This window comes from Vanacampus margaritifer, chromosome 7 (assembly GCF_051991255.1).
Source record: "Vanacampus margaritifer isolate UIUO_Vmar chromosome 7, RoL_Vmar_1.0, whole genome shotgun sequence".
Lineage (NCBI taxonomy): Eukaryota > Metazoa > Chordata > Actinopteri > Syngnathiformes > Syngnathidae > Vanacampus > Vanacampus margaritifer.
In genome coordinates this window covers 11,305,210-11,319,375 of record NC_135438.1, presented here as the reverse complement: position 1 = coordinate 11,319,375, position 14,166 = coordinate 11,305,210, and the positions used below count along the sequence as shown (strand labels likewise).

The 14,166-nt window shown below is 39.5% G+C and overlaps 1 protein-coding gene across 12 annotated transcripts in view; it reads right to left on the bottom strand.

Annotated features, from left to right (window-relative positions):
- Positions 1-14,166, bottom strand: part of adgrl3.1 (adhesion G protein-coupled receptor L3.1) — a 191,273-nt gene that overhangs the window by 43,094 nt on the left and 134,013 nt on the right. For all 12 annotated transcript variants that reach the window (XM_077571883.1, XM_077571872.1, XM_077571875.1 and 9 more), the window contains one exon: positions 4,277-4,460. In XM_077571883.1, coding sequence (XP_077428009.1) covers positions 4,277-4,460 — 184 coding nt within the window. The remainder of the gene's footprint in view (positions 1-4,276; positions 4,461-14,166) is intronic.

Here is a 14,166-nt window from a genome sequence, read left to right as displayed (position 1 = left end):
AAAAAAATAAAAAAATAAAAGTCCATCAAAGTCACTTATTGCTACTTTCAAACCATTATTTTTAGTTTCAGATAAAAAGTTAAAATCATTAGAAAATGATTTTTCAACTATTTTTTTTCATTTAGATTACTTGATATATTTAGCTATTCAAATCACTGTTAATTAATTAATTATTAATCAATGACAAATTATATCTATTTATAATATATACAACCCTCCATTGTGAGTCTTTGTACACATACCAGAAAAATAACTGAAACCAACAAAAGCTATCTTGCTGTTGAGCTGCCCAATAAACACTTGTCCCCTATCCAATTTCTAATATCACCTCAGGAATTATGTCAACAAATGTTGCACAACTTTAGAAGGGAGCCCAACATCTTTGTTTTTCTTACCGTGGCTCCAACTACAAGACCCAGCTACAAACACACGCACATCCATACACATCTCAGCGGGATATCAAAACAAGCTGAGCCTAAGCTAATTAAAGCATCCTTGTCATGACAATCCACATCATAAGAAACACACTTGTTCATTATTGTTATCACACGTGTGCATGCTGATGCCGCTGCGCTATCCTTTCAAATCACTCTTTTGCTATCGCTAATAATTAATTCATCTGCCTATTACTGAAGCGTACGCATTCAATAATGTCGTCACATGCTTCTCGGGCTTCTTCGGGATGTCATTCATATTCCTGTTGCACGCATCCATGAAAGACTCAGAGGGGGGGGAAAGTCGGGATAGAAGGGCGAGGAAGCAGAGGAGCACGATGAGAAGTGTGATCAGGCCAGTTATGAATAAAAAGAAGAGATAATCGCGGCGGATCTGCCCACTGGATTAGCTGGGAGGGAAGATTAACGGCACAAAAAAAGAGAAATGAGCACACAACAAGATTATTTCCTGTTTTTAGTTCTTTGGAGATGAGCTAGCCTACATTTTGGTGTTAAGGAGCAAGGAGGGGAAAAGAAAATGACAGTTTGTGGCAATGAAAGCTATTTCGACTGAAGTGGGTAAAGTGTAATGTTAAAAGCACATTAGGTGAATAGCTGTGATTTCATTGCCTAGTGATGTGAAAGAAAAACTCAGAGCATCATGTGACATTCCACCACCGCCATCAGCCCCGAGCACACCCTCGCCGAGTCGTCATTGCTCTTCGTCTCTGGCTTCATTTCCCTTCCTGCTCCTCCTTTTCACCTCTGATGGCGGAGTGAGCCTTCGCACCGGGGGGGTGCTGCTTGATGTGATGTGTGGGAAACGTGAGATCAAACCACACAAGGGTAGAGAGGAGGCGGAGCAGAGTGAAGGAGGAAAAGACAAGAATGACACTCCATGTTGTGGGTGCAGATGAAATGCCTGGCGAACACACAAACTACAAATCACAGTGTCTTGTTCTTGTGAAGCGATCACTGATTACCAGTAAGGAAATTCACTTTTAAGTTAGACGGCTAGAAATAGCTACCTCAACCTCTTGTATTAGATATTTATTCAAAGTGATTCGGGTACTTACATAGATGCATAACAATCATTTTTGTAAGATTGAAAATTTAGTCCAAACAATAATCGTCTGTCTGAAGTCTGGGAACCGACAGGTACACAATTAGAAGAAATAAGCCTTAGCTTATAGCTAAACATAATTTGCTGTAGAGGTGTCAAAATTCATCGATTAATCGACCAATAATCGATGATCAAATTAATCAATTAGAGCCATTAACTTCAAATTGTACAATCCTCTGATGTCAACTGTCTTTTTCGGAATATACAGTATGTCGCACCAGTCCAAAAAATGCATCATGAAGAAGAAAAAATATATATATGTCACTCCAACTAGAAGTCGCTAAGTCACTTTTTTTTTTTTTTTTGCGAAATAGAAAATGGATGGATTTATTTAGCAAAAAACAAGATCCAGAACAGTAGAGCTCGGACTGGCACCCAAAATCCCCGTTCCCTAAACGTGTAGACGGCAGCTGACAAATTTCGGTCATACTAGAAACTTCTGCTTCTAACTACAGAAATGTTTTTCTTTATACGGCTTTCCTTTCCTTAACTAGAATTGTGCATCGCATTGTGGAATAGGGTAGAATTCTGGTCATTCATTGAGCTTTTTGATGTTGTAAATTGTAACTCCATGTCGTGGTGGAAGCCGCATGCCAAAGACGGCGGTAATGCACCAAAAGTATTTGCCGACCACCACAGTTGAAATGTCATTGATGGATGCCCACCTTTTGGCGAGTGCATTCGCATTTTGGGCGCATTTTGGGCGCATTCTTTATGACGCGAAGCCTTGAAAAAATACACGGACAGAGAAGGACGTAAACAATGGAAGTGTTCGCCTCTGTCAACCACCAAAAGAATGTAAAAGAGGAAATGTTAAGAAAAAGAAACAGAAGTAGTCATGGCAACTATTGTGTGACCTACGTCGTTAGCTTAGCATGCGGCATCTGCCGCAAGGATTTACTATTTACAGCACCAGGATTCTACTGTTGTTCCCTGGATGTTCTAGGACGATCGCTTGAAAGTTGGGCCTGTTACATGTTCCCATGAGAGACCTCAGCTACCACAAGCAACTTTTGTTATATTTAACCCTGGAGAACCCACGGGGTCAAATTTGGCCCCTATAAATTCTGCTACTCAAATAACAAAGACCTTTTTTTTTTTTTTTTTTTTTTTACATATTTAACTTCAAAAGTCCAGAGTGCCACTTCTGACCCCTGCATGGGGCCATCTAGTGGATGAATATTGCACTTGCATGAGCCAGAGTGGTGGTGACAAGATGGCTGGCAATATGTTGTTTTGTTGAGCTGGAAATCAATCCAAGCAAAACCATCTTCTCAGCAAACCATCAGATGGTAAAATTGTGTTTTTTTTGTTAATCTATTTCATATCATGTTGCAGAATGCCTAGGAGTATGTTTTATATATATATTTTGATAAATTAGCAACTCTAAGCTAGTTCAAAAGACAAGGGTTAAAATTGAAAAAAACATATATTTTGGTGTTCAGTGAACTTATAGCAGTCATTTAATGTATAATTCATAATTTTCCAAAGAAGAAAAGGGTTCTTGGGTTCTCCAGGTTTAAGTTTAGCTAACCCTTAAAATGAACGGGATTCCACCTTAAATATAGATCAATAATGGAAATGGCGAGCGGCAGAGAAATATACAACGCTGGCAAGACATATTCCTCAGGATGTGGTAGAGCAGGAACCGACCCTACATAGGTTCTGTCCCTATACGAGGACTAAATCAAAGGCAGGTCCTGAGCATGGACGCTTTTAGGCTTTTCACTCGGCCATATTTCAGACTTTTTCTCTGCAGCCGACTGATCAGAACGATGGGATCAGTGAGAGGAGAAATGATGGAGGAGCGCGAGGCAGAGAAGAGAAGGCACAACACTATAATAACTAGCTTTGTTTTTCTTTGCCTAGAAATATGTGCATGTGTGTTATGTATGAAAAAAACAGGCGTCTTTGACAAATTCATTCCCTGCTTTGGGAGCCTCAAGGTCATTTTTTTCCCCCTCTGTCTGTGTTCACTCAGCGGAGGTCTCAGTGGAGTCAAAGCTTCTCATTGAAGCTCTTCATCCTGCCTCGTCTTTGACAGTAAGCCGCCCGCTCAGTGCAACACATGTGCATGCATCTTGCAAATTCAAGAAGCCGCTATCCCCTTTTGCACGTGCTGTCACATAATTATTTTAGGCAAATGTGATAATCACTGTGCAAAGCAATTAAAGATCTTTATTAAAGATTTACTTTGATTCTGCAGCTCAGGGCGTCAGTATCAAAGCGACAAGTATTGTTAAGCAACTTTCTACCTTTTCAATTTGTGCTCTAATAATGTTGACACGTTCCAAGTGCTAAAATTAACACCTCACATTTGCCAGAGTTGTTTTTCTTATTAAATACAGGCCAGCTCAATGATTCAGTGTAATACAAATATTACTTCATTCTAATGGGCTACTTCCACTAAATCACATTTAGAAGAGAAGGTGTTTATCCTTGAGCTACATTTTTTTTTCATGCTAACAATTTATTTAAAAATAAAAACAATAATAACGAATACTTTTAATAAGTGTAAGTAAGTAAAAAAAAAAAAAAAAAGTTGACTAATTGGTCACAAACCATCCTGAAAAACAACTTTGAGGACAAGAAATCCAAATCCGATTCATCCATTGTGTACTGCAGTATGAATTTAATATCTAAACCTTTTGTCCACTGTTAAATGACTTTCCTTTTCCGACAGTCTACATCGAGGAGCTTTTGTGCACAAACTACTCACGGATGTTGTCGGTAGTCTCCTGCACAGTGTCGGTCTTGAGGAGGTTGTCGGCTAACATAAAAGCGCCGGTCTCCACCGTGTCGAGAAGCAGCGTGGCCGAGTGCAGTTGCTCGCCGGTGGACAGCTCTCTCCACGCCGTCTGGGCTCGCGGCTGCAGCAAATTATTCACCGTCTCCACCATGGCCTGAGGGGCGGCACAAACATTGAAGGAAACGCTTAATAAATGATTGGAACGTGACCAGTTAATGCCAATCCATTAAAAGCGCATGTAACATTAGTGTTCCGTGACAAGCGTAGTCAATAACACGAGACAATGGGAATGTAGTAGCCTCTCATTTATCATGTTGATAAATTATGTTGACAAAAAAATGTAAGGGATGCAAATGCGGCATTCCCATGCAGACATTGCAAAATAAATAAAACATTAAAAAGCACATTTTCAAAAAAAAATGTGACCCAATCATTTGCTGGGTTTATAAACTTGTTTCCCCTCAGGTACAGCTGCCTTTCACACAATAAAAACAAAAGAAAAAGAAAAATCACAACAAACCTTTTCTTTTATTACTTACGAGAATGGACAGTACAGAAGACTACAGTAGCTACACCAATAAAGCGGACTGCGTTTATTCATTTATTTTTACATCTCAATCAAATGGTTTGCCTTCAGCTGGCTGCTATGCTGTCCTTATACATGCTAACATATTGACATCATCTGTTTCTATGCGGCTTGTTGCTACATCATGCCAGCTATCCTCTTACACGCTAACGCCATCTGTTTGTATGCTACTTGTTGCTACGTCTTGCTATCCTCATACATTTGCCATCTGTTTATATGTTTTTATCTTTATTTGCTAAATGCTACTTTTAGCTACGTCACACTATCCTCATACATGCCAATATCCTAACACCATCTCTTTATATGTTGCTTGTTGCTACGTCATGCTAGCCCATACAAGCTAATACCATCTGTTTTTATGCAGCTTGTTTCTATGTCATCATTGTGCCGTTTAGGGTAAAAAATTCAAAAAACAGCGTCGCACACTCTTATCACAGATGCCAGAAATACCTTGAATTCATGGGTACAACCTGATTTCCTCAATTTGATCAGATTATAATTGGATTGCTGCCTTTTTCACCACAGAGGAACCAAACCAGAGTCGATTCAGGTTTTCATGTGTACAGACCTATTTTGGATCTGACCAAAAGTTTCGGAAACCCACACATAGAGTCCAATTAAAAGGGACTAAGGATGCTAGTGTAAAAGCAGCGTTAAAAAATCTTCTAGCTGTTTGTTCTGGAAATCAAACTAAGCTAATGAGCTGATTGCGGCTTCATGCAGGAGTAACTTTTATGTTTCTAAACAAACACAGCTATTCTGAGTTGGTGTTGTGCTGGATGGTTCAGAGAAGAAATGATATATACGATTGTTTACCGAGTCACATTCAGCCATGCATAGCAGCTTGGAGTTCAAAATTATTAGCCAAGTAAACGGAAGAAATGTAGTAGAAGAGATATCTTTTCAGAAACAATACTTATTTTGTCTCCAGCCCACATTCCTTCACGCTCTTAAGAATTCGCCTCCTCACTTTCAGACACATTTTAAAAGACCCTGGGAGAGATAGAGAAACTGAGAAAAGGAGGGGGGGCCGGGCGTAGAGGGGGAACAGACACGAAGGGAGTCATGGGACAGCGATAAAACAGTCCAGTGCTTCCACGGTGACAGGCGTCCCCTGGGAGAAGTAGAAGAGCGAATACAGGTGCTATCATAGGCACACATCGCACCCTCCCATCTGCCTCTCAATTTTCCCTCCATTTCTCACTCCCGACTTGTAAAGCAACCTCTCTGCAAACGTCCTGCCATCGCTCACTCGTGCTGCCTCTCAAGAAGGAAGCTGGAGGAGACCAGGTGGCCTTATACAAGCATAAGGGGGTCTTTTGGCGAGGAATGGCAGGGGTGGGGGGAGATGGTGAAATATGTCCGTTTATTGGCGATCTGAAGGGGACCGTAAGGACATAAAAATAAATGGTACTTAGTATCTGAATTTAGATTTTATTAGGCTTTATTAATCAAACTACGTCAACTCTTACATGATGTACACATTTAGGTAGTTTTTTTTAAATTCACAAATAATGAAAAGAAAATGATAGAACCTCATTGGTGGGGATAAAAGTGACAACTAATGCATGTTAATTTGCTAAAAATCACACAAGATGACCGCTAAATTCAATCCATACTGTTTTCTGTTTATTCATGACGGCAAATAATCCTCGGTATAATCACATATGAAATGAATCCCGGATGCTAAAATGATAGTGTGATGCCCCGCTCCAGCTAGCAGCTAATTAGCTGTGATGCACGTTGCATGAGTTGCGGGATGGCTGCTTGTGAACCAAACTAATTAAGCCAGTGATTCGGCAAACAAATAGAAGTTGGACATAATATGAAGCACACAAATGCGTGCACGTGCGAAAACAATACATTTTTCCTGTTTAGTCAACATCGAGCTTCAACAAAGCCTCTGATAGAGAACTTTACACACAACAATGAAACATAGAACTTAATTAATATTTACCTTGTCAAAATTAGGGTGTGCCATTCTTTTTAAGCTGATAATAAATACGATTGTGCCAGAAGACGATGAACATAACTTAGGTTGATAATTGGTCAACTGCTTTAGGTGACTGACTCTGACCTTCAATAAGAATTCTCAAGGTCAAAAATCGATCTGCAACAAACAATTTTGACTCATATCTCATAACAAAGCCCTTGAATCCAGCTTTTCAGATCTGCAATAATTGCTTTCAATATATCACATATATAACATATAATGACAAAACAAGGACAAAAACAACTGTATTGTAAAAGGCATATGAAGAGATGTGGCAGGTAGATGGATAGCGTTACTTTTTAATGTAACTTTAAGGTCAACGGTATATTTTTTAGTATTGTTTCTTTGATTGTATTATAATATAAAATACAGTATATTTAATCTAACAATCACTGTAATGATCTCATGTTAGAACCGTTAAAAAATTCAGCAAACTTTAAAAAAAAAAAGATCATTAATTGCAGCCCTAAAATGTAGCTCGTTGTTTCAAGTCAGCTTCTGGTTCAAGTCTTGAAGTCAGCATCATTTCTCAATATACTGTGTAAAAATAATCTTTAAAGTTCTTTATTCACTACAGAGAAATAAGTCACAGTTTTACTAAGTCAGGGGCCATCAACCTTTTTGAAGCTGAGACTTACTTCTTGGGTAATTATTAATGAAAGTGGATACCAGTTTGAGGCACTCTTCTGAAAAAACTAACTTGCTTTAATGATGGTATTATTAGGAGCCGAACAGTTTAATGCCAATATTAGTCAAAAATCATAAAAACAAAAAACAAACACGGACTAGCACATTACAGCATAGATTAATAAAGATAACAGTGTTCAAATATCACCCCACACAATACATAGCCCAAAAAATAGGCCAATTTTTTTTTTTTTTTTTTTTTTTTACATTTTCCTCTCTATTATAGTTAAATTAGTTAGTTTAATTAAATACTAAAGGACAAAGTATTGCAAAAAATAATAATCTAATATCGGGGCTGTTATTCATATTTTTATTGCTGTTAGCATTAAGGAAGCAAAAATTAAGTTATTTTATTAATTATATTTGTTTTGTTAGTGGGCCTATTAATTAGATATCAAAATTTTGTTTAGCCAAATATTGGAATTGGCACAGGCTAAAAAAAACACAAAAAAACTTCATATTGGTTGGGCCCTAGTTATTATGTGCTATCATTAGCAATTCATGACATTTATGTGACAACAGTTAATACTAAAAACTGTTAATAATTTCTCATAATAATTGGGAAACTGGTAATCAATATACAATTTTTTCCCCCATAAATATCTGCCCGTGTTCACATTTTCAATTGATCACTACAATCCTAGGAAATCACAATTGTCCCATCACTGGTGAGCTCTTTTCAGAACGGGCCTGCGGACTAGGAACACGTATAAGTAATGTCTTGTGATAATGTGATTGGGACACAATCGGTTCGTCCACAATCCTAGTACGCATATTTAGATAATAAATAATATCGGTTACAGTATTTCTTTGTGCTTCCTTGTACGTATTGGGAATTACATCTGATAGAAAACAAAAATGACACGATATTAAAAAAAAAAAAAAAACGTGTGTGGGTGCCTTTTTGTTTAATATGCACGCTTACAAATAAGTGTGTGTGTGTGTGTGTGTGTGCGTGCGCGCATGGGGGGCTCAAGATGAGAGGCATTGCAGTGCATCATTCTGCTCCACTTGCTGAGACTATTCTCAGTGCAGGCTCTGTTTTCCATTCCCTCATGCTGTACTTTGATGTGTTTCAGATAACCACCAACTGCCACCCACCCTCCCATCTAACTCTCATTAAACTTCTCATAGCTTTTTATTGAACTTTTGATTATCTTGCATTTTCTATTTCATATAATTTTTTTGCCCATTGAAATGTAATTCTCCGCTGCCGAGATTACATCTACAGAGGAGAAGGACCGATATCTTGGGAAAAAAGGTATGCGATTTCCTTCAGGTCCAGAGATCTACACGTCATGAAAGTCATGGAGTTGATATTTGTGTGTGTGTGTGTGTGTGTGTGTGTGTGTGTACGCCTTAAAGCACAGTTGCCTTTGGTAACATTTACACAAGTCTGACAACTGGGGGGCTAAAATTATGGCGCTTTTTTACGGGGTTATTCACTCTGTGGAAAGAGATAACGGTGTTCATTTCTGCATTTGTGTATGCACATAACAGGGATGCGCATGTGCACATTGAGCACGCACGCACGCACGGCAGTAAATGGGGCAGAAGTGAAATCCTTTGAAGCGTTGGGGTAATCCAGCGTAAACAAGAGCGGCAAGACAGACGAGAGGCGGCCTGTTCTACTTCTCGCAGCTACACGAGGGCTGCACGTGCACACGCATGAGCGCTCGCGCGTGGACGGCCAGTGCGTGCGTACGCTCACGCACGGCGACGCTCACTTTTAAACTGACAGCATTCGGATGTAAAAGTGGGGGGGGGGGGAGGGGGGGAGCCTTTCTTTCTCGGTTGACTGCGCTTGAAGAAAGTGCATGTTTTTGAGAATGTTTTCATCCGAGAAGCAGACTTTTCTGTCATTTGTTGTTGGACTTCTCTTCTGTCCTTCCTGACAGAAAGAGTTTAGAGCTAAATCAGGTTTTACATTCACAGCATGTCATGTTCTGACCCGCAATCCATAAATAGAGGGCACATTAGACATTGCCATTGAGCATTGCTGTCTCCTCGCTGCACATTTCTGTTTCTGCAAGCGAACGACATACTAACGGATCCTTGAGAATTCTGATATATGCTATGGAATTGATTGTTGATTAATCGGATCTTGGCTGCGACCAGCAGAGTGATGTCGACTCAACCTCCATTAATTTAAATCCAGAAAATCCTCAGCTTTTTGCTATGTGGAAAACATTAGCAAAATCAATGGAGTCGTGTCTACACCTGAATTAGAGAGACTAATCCATGTGTTTATCTCCAGAAGGTATAAAACAGCTGCATTACATCCAGAATGCAGCTGCAGTGTGACCCTCATTTTCTTCTTGTAAAAATACAGTAGAGGAAAATGAGGGCCAGCTGACAGCTCCTTCCCATGCAAAAACACTGAGAAGTATACATGGTGATTTCTTCACAGTATTCAATTTTTTTTCGTGCGTTTTATGCGCTGGGAGCCCAAATGATGTAAAAATAAACAAATACTTGAAATCACTTAATTTATGGGCCCTGAATCTAGCAGTGAGGGAGGTCAGGTGTGCTCACAAAAATGTTTTATCAACAACAACACAAAAAGAAGACTAGGCTTAATATAAAAAACAAAAACCATTCAAAGAAACAAACACTCAGACTAACCTTACACGGACAGAATTACCAGGACGAGGAGCGAAAGCAAACAGAATGATCCAACAAGAACTGAACAGAAACCAGGAACTAAGGCCCCCGTCCAGACGGAAGCAAAGACAGCTTCGTCCATCAAACAAATCTGGTACACACAGAAGCATTTCAAGACTTGCGTGTGTCCAAAAGAAGACGCTGAGGACGTTTAACGGCTGTAATGTATATGCCAAGTCAGTGAGTTAACGAAAAGCGTAGAAAAATCAGCAAGGAAGACGAATACTTTTTTTCCTAACTTTATTGCAATCTACAGAACAAAGATGGCTTTGCATGTATCAAAACAACATGAAAAAGACAAAAAAAATGTTTGCTGCAAAAGCATAAGCAAGGCTAAGGAGGTTGCGCAAAACGACTACGACACGGCTATCCGCCATTGTTGTTAAAAAAACTGACGGGATTGGCGCATACGTCGACCTAACGACCTAAACGGTAAGAAACTTGTGAGGATACATTGAAACTGGCTCTCGTGTGGGCGGGGCCTAAATGCAAGCAAAGTAACGAGACAATGAGAAAAAGCTGGACACAACACAAGCGGCTGAGGGATCTGATTGGTAGACACGGGCTGACAAACAGGTGGACACAAAAATCATAACGAGAAAGATATGAACCACAAGAAAAGACGTAACAAAGTAAAACCAAATACGAAACTAAAAAAATATGGATCATGACATTATGGAAATCATTCAACTTTTTGAGGTTATTCTATTTTTTTGATAAGAGTCTGTATTTGCCGTATCACCTTTAACAGAAACCCCTGACGTAGCAGGAGTTCAGTACATTCAGAGACAGGGGGAAAAAAAATAAAAATAAATCTCCCATCCCACGATCACAAGCCTGCATGAAAGTGAATGGAGTGACATTAGATTCTGGAGGTTAAAGTGGAAGTCAACCCTAAACATTTCTTGACAATAATAAGTTATATGTGACCAACATGACATTCTGATTAATATTACATTGATGGAATATGAGTCATTTTTATCCATCTCAGAGGGCGGCCATTTTGCTACTTTCTGTCGACTGAAGATGACATCACTGTTGCTCAGGACTCAGGCAACGACCAATCACAGCTCCCTTGCTTTCGGAAGCTATGCTATGATTGGTTGAGACCTGAGAAACTGTGATATCATTTTCACTCGACTCACTTAGACCAGTGTGGCTGCATAGAACATATTGTCAAAAAAATAAAATAAAATTGGGGTTGACATTTTTGGGACTATGACATGTCTTTTGACAATAAGTAAACCATTCAAATTGATTGATGATTCAGCGGTTAAACAGTAAACCAGTACGCAAAAGCAGACTAGTTAGGCACAAAGCCAATCATTCCAGTTTAAACATTTGTATTGGCTTCTTACGCTCACGCACTCACGTTGTGCGCCCTCAAAAAATAATCAGCAATCTATTTATTGATTACAAATGTTCCCCACGGGCCTTCAAAGAAAAGTAGTCAAATGGCCGTTGTCTTTCTGTTGAATTTCGACCACGCGTGCTCTCCCATCAGTCTTCCTCTCCTCGCACCTTGCCCACGCTACCTCGTTCCATCAACCAGCCTGCAGCATCAAAGCCTCTTCAAATAACCAACTTCATCATGAATAAATTGCCAATTTAGTATACATGAAACGAGTCCCCAGCTCCCCAAACGGAATGTGTGTGTGTGTGAGTGAGAGAGAAGAAGAGAGAGAGAAAGTGGGAAGAGAATTCAATTATTTTTCATCTCTATTAAGAACCCAAACCTCCTGCACGCTCCCCTCACTTGACAATTAGTGCAGCAGATAATTAACGAGGAGAGGGCAGCAACACACCACATCCCTAATCACGCACATTTCTATCTGGCAGAGTAGGGGACCGCTGCTATAATTTTGTTTTGCATTACACCGCCTAATTATATAATCGATCACTTCCACCTCCCCGACGCGGAAGGCGCGCGTGACGTAATGTTCGGAAAACCGGAAGGAGCCGTTTGAAGGCGCCGAGCCGATGGGATCGGCGACGCGAAAGAGCGAAGGGAAGGCATCAAAAAAAAAAACGCGCCGTTGTGATGTGACAAGTGCGAGATCATCAGGGGAGTTTATATTTATACATCGGCGACGCGTGTGTCGCGTGCGTGTCAGCTCGCATACATTTATAAGCCATGTTCTATGATGTGACATTGCTGACTGGTGCTGACGTGGATAGATTTTGCAAAGGAAGGGAGGTTGGGGAAAAAAAAAAAAAAACAGCCTGCATCAGGAGAAAAAGAGCCAGCCCATCAAGGGTGCGTATGAATGTGTGTGTGTGAGCAAAAATGAGACGCTGCGGGCTGTCTCCGGCACACAGATGAGCGAGGTGCTGTGGTGCTGTGGTGCTTTGTCTTTGTGTTATTACCTCTTCCAAGGGAGCCCAAATTCGAGAGTGCCATTCTGCTTTCTTTTGTTTGTTAAGAGGATTACACAAAAAGATACTTCACCCGTTTCCACTGTACTTTCTCGGCGGTTATCGATTGGCAGCGGCGTAGCTCGACTGTACTCGTCACGCCTGGCTTGCCATCGGGGTGGCCGGCGTGCCACTTCGGAATAACGCCGCTTCGCTCAAATCAGTGAAGCCGAAAATCCCAACAACTGATTCAAGTAAAAGTGCCTTGTTGAACGCCTTGCAATGAGATATGCTAACCACAAGAATGGAGGAAAAATGTATGAAGATGAAACTAAAGGCATCAAGTGGCATATAATATTACAGCGTTCGGAGGTACCTAAGCATGTGTGATTTCTAGTTTGTGTTTCAAGCAATAACAAATCGCTTGACCAATGAGCGATGAGCAGTGATTTACGTAATGCATACGGCAACCGTTTGATGATACTTGAAATTGATTTTCAAATGCATAAATTGTTGCTATGGCTGTAATGTCTGTGGCTGTTGACTCGTTGAGCCGTTTTCAGCAATAAAAAGTTAATATTTTGTCTGGAATTGATTTGATAGCTTCAATATTTGGGCACACGTGATGTCATTTTTCGTTGACAGCAAGTGGCAAAATGTGTTTTTACAGGTATTAATCGTACATGAAAAATAATGAACTTATCAAATGAATTACAGATAAACTATTAACTTTTTATTGCTGAAAATTAATTTGACCAATCGATCAATAATATAATTGATTGGCTCCGCTAAAGAAGACATTACATGCTATATTTAATGTTTATAAGCATTTTTTAAATATTTTTTTGGGGTCTATTTTTTCCCCCATGCATTTCTATTGGTGTTAATTATACATGGATTTCCCTATTCTTGGCCAGTACTTTTCCGCCGCAATGGCCGATCTAAAAGTTGCTTAAATAGATATATTATTCCACCTTCTGGTCGAATGGGTGATTGATTATCTTTTTTTTCCAAACTCGTTCGCTGATCAGCCGAAAAATCCTGATTCCATAAAGCTTAGTTTCCATCCACTTCTTTTCATTCGGATTTTCAAGAACTGTGCAAATAAACCTGAATTGAAACACTTTAAATTTTAGCTATGGAAACTCCTTTTGTGAATTGATGGCAGGACTGGACACCAAGTAATGTATGTTTTGTCAGACGAAGAATTTAAAATATTTCTGGAATTAATAAGAGAAGCAAACATAAATCTTTGAAAGAGATGCTCTCATATGGCGTCTTCTCATGGAGCAGTTTCCTTTCCTCTCAATTTTCACCCAAAAAATTATAGACTCGCTGCTAATATAGATTGTGAGTGTGAAATAACAACAACAGGAGCCAGTTATTGAGCTGATTTGTGAACAAGCAACCTGCATTGGGCGTATGTATAGTAAACACCTATTGCTTCATTTAAAAAAAAAAAATCATAATTCGTAAAAAAAAAAAAAATCATAATTTGTAAAAAAAAAAAAAATCATAATTCGTAAAAATTCGTAATTCATTTTACAGATACTACAACAAACAACCCATAACAAC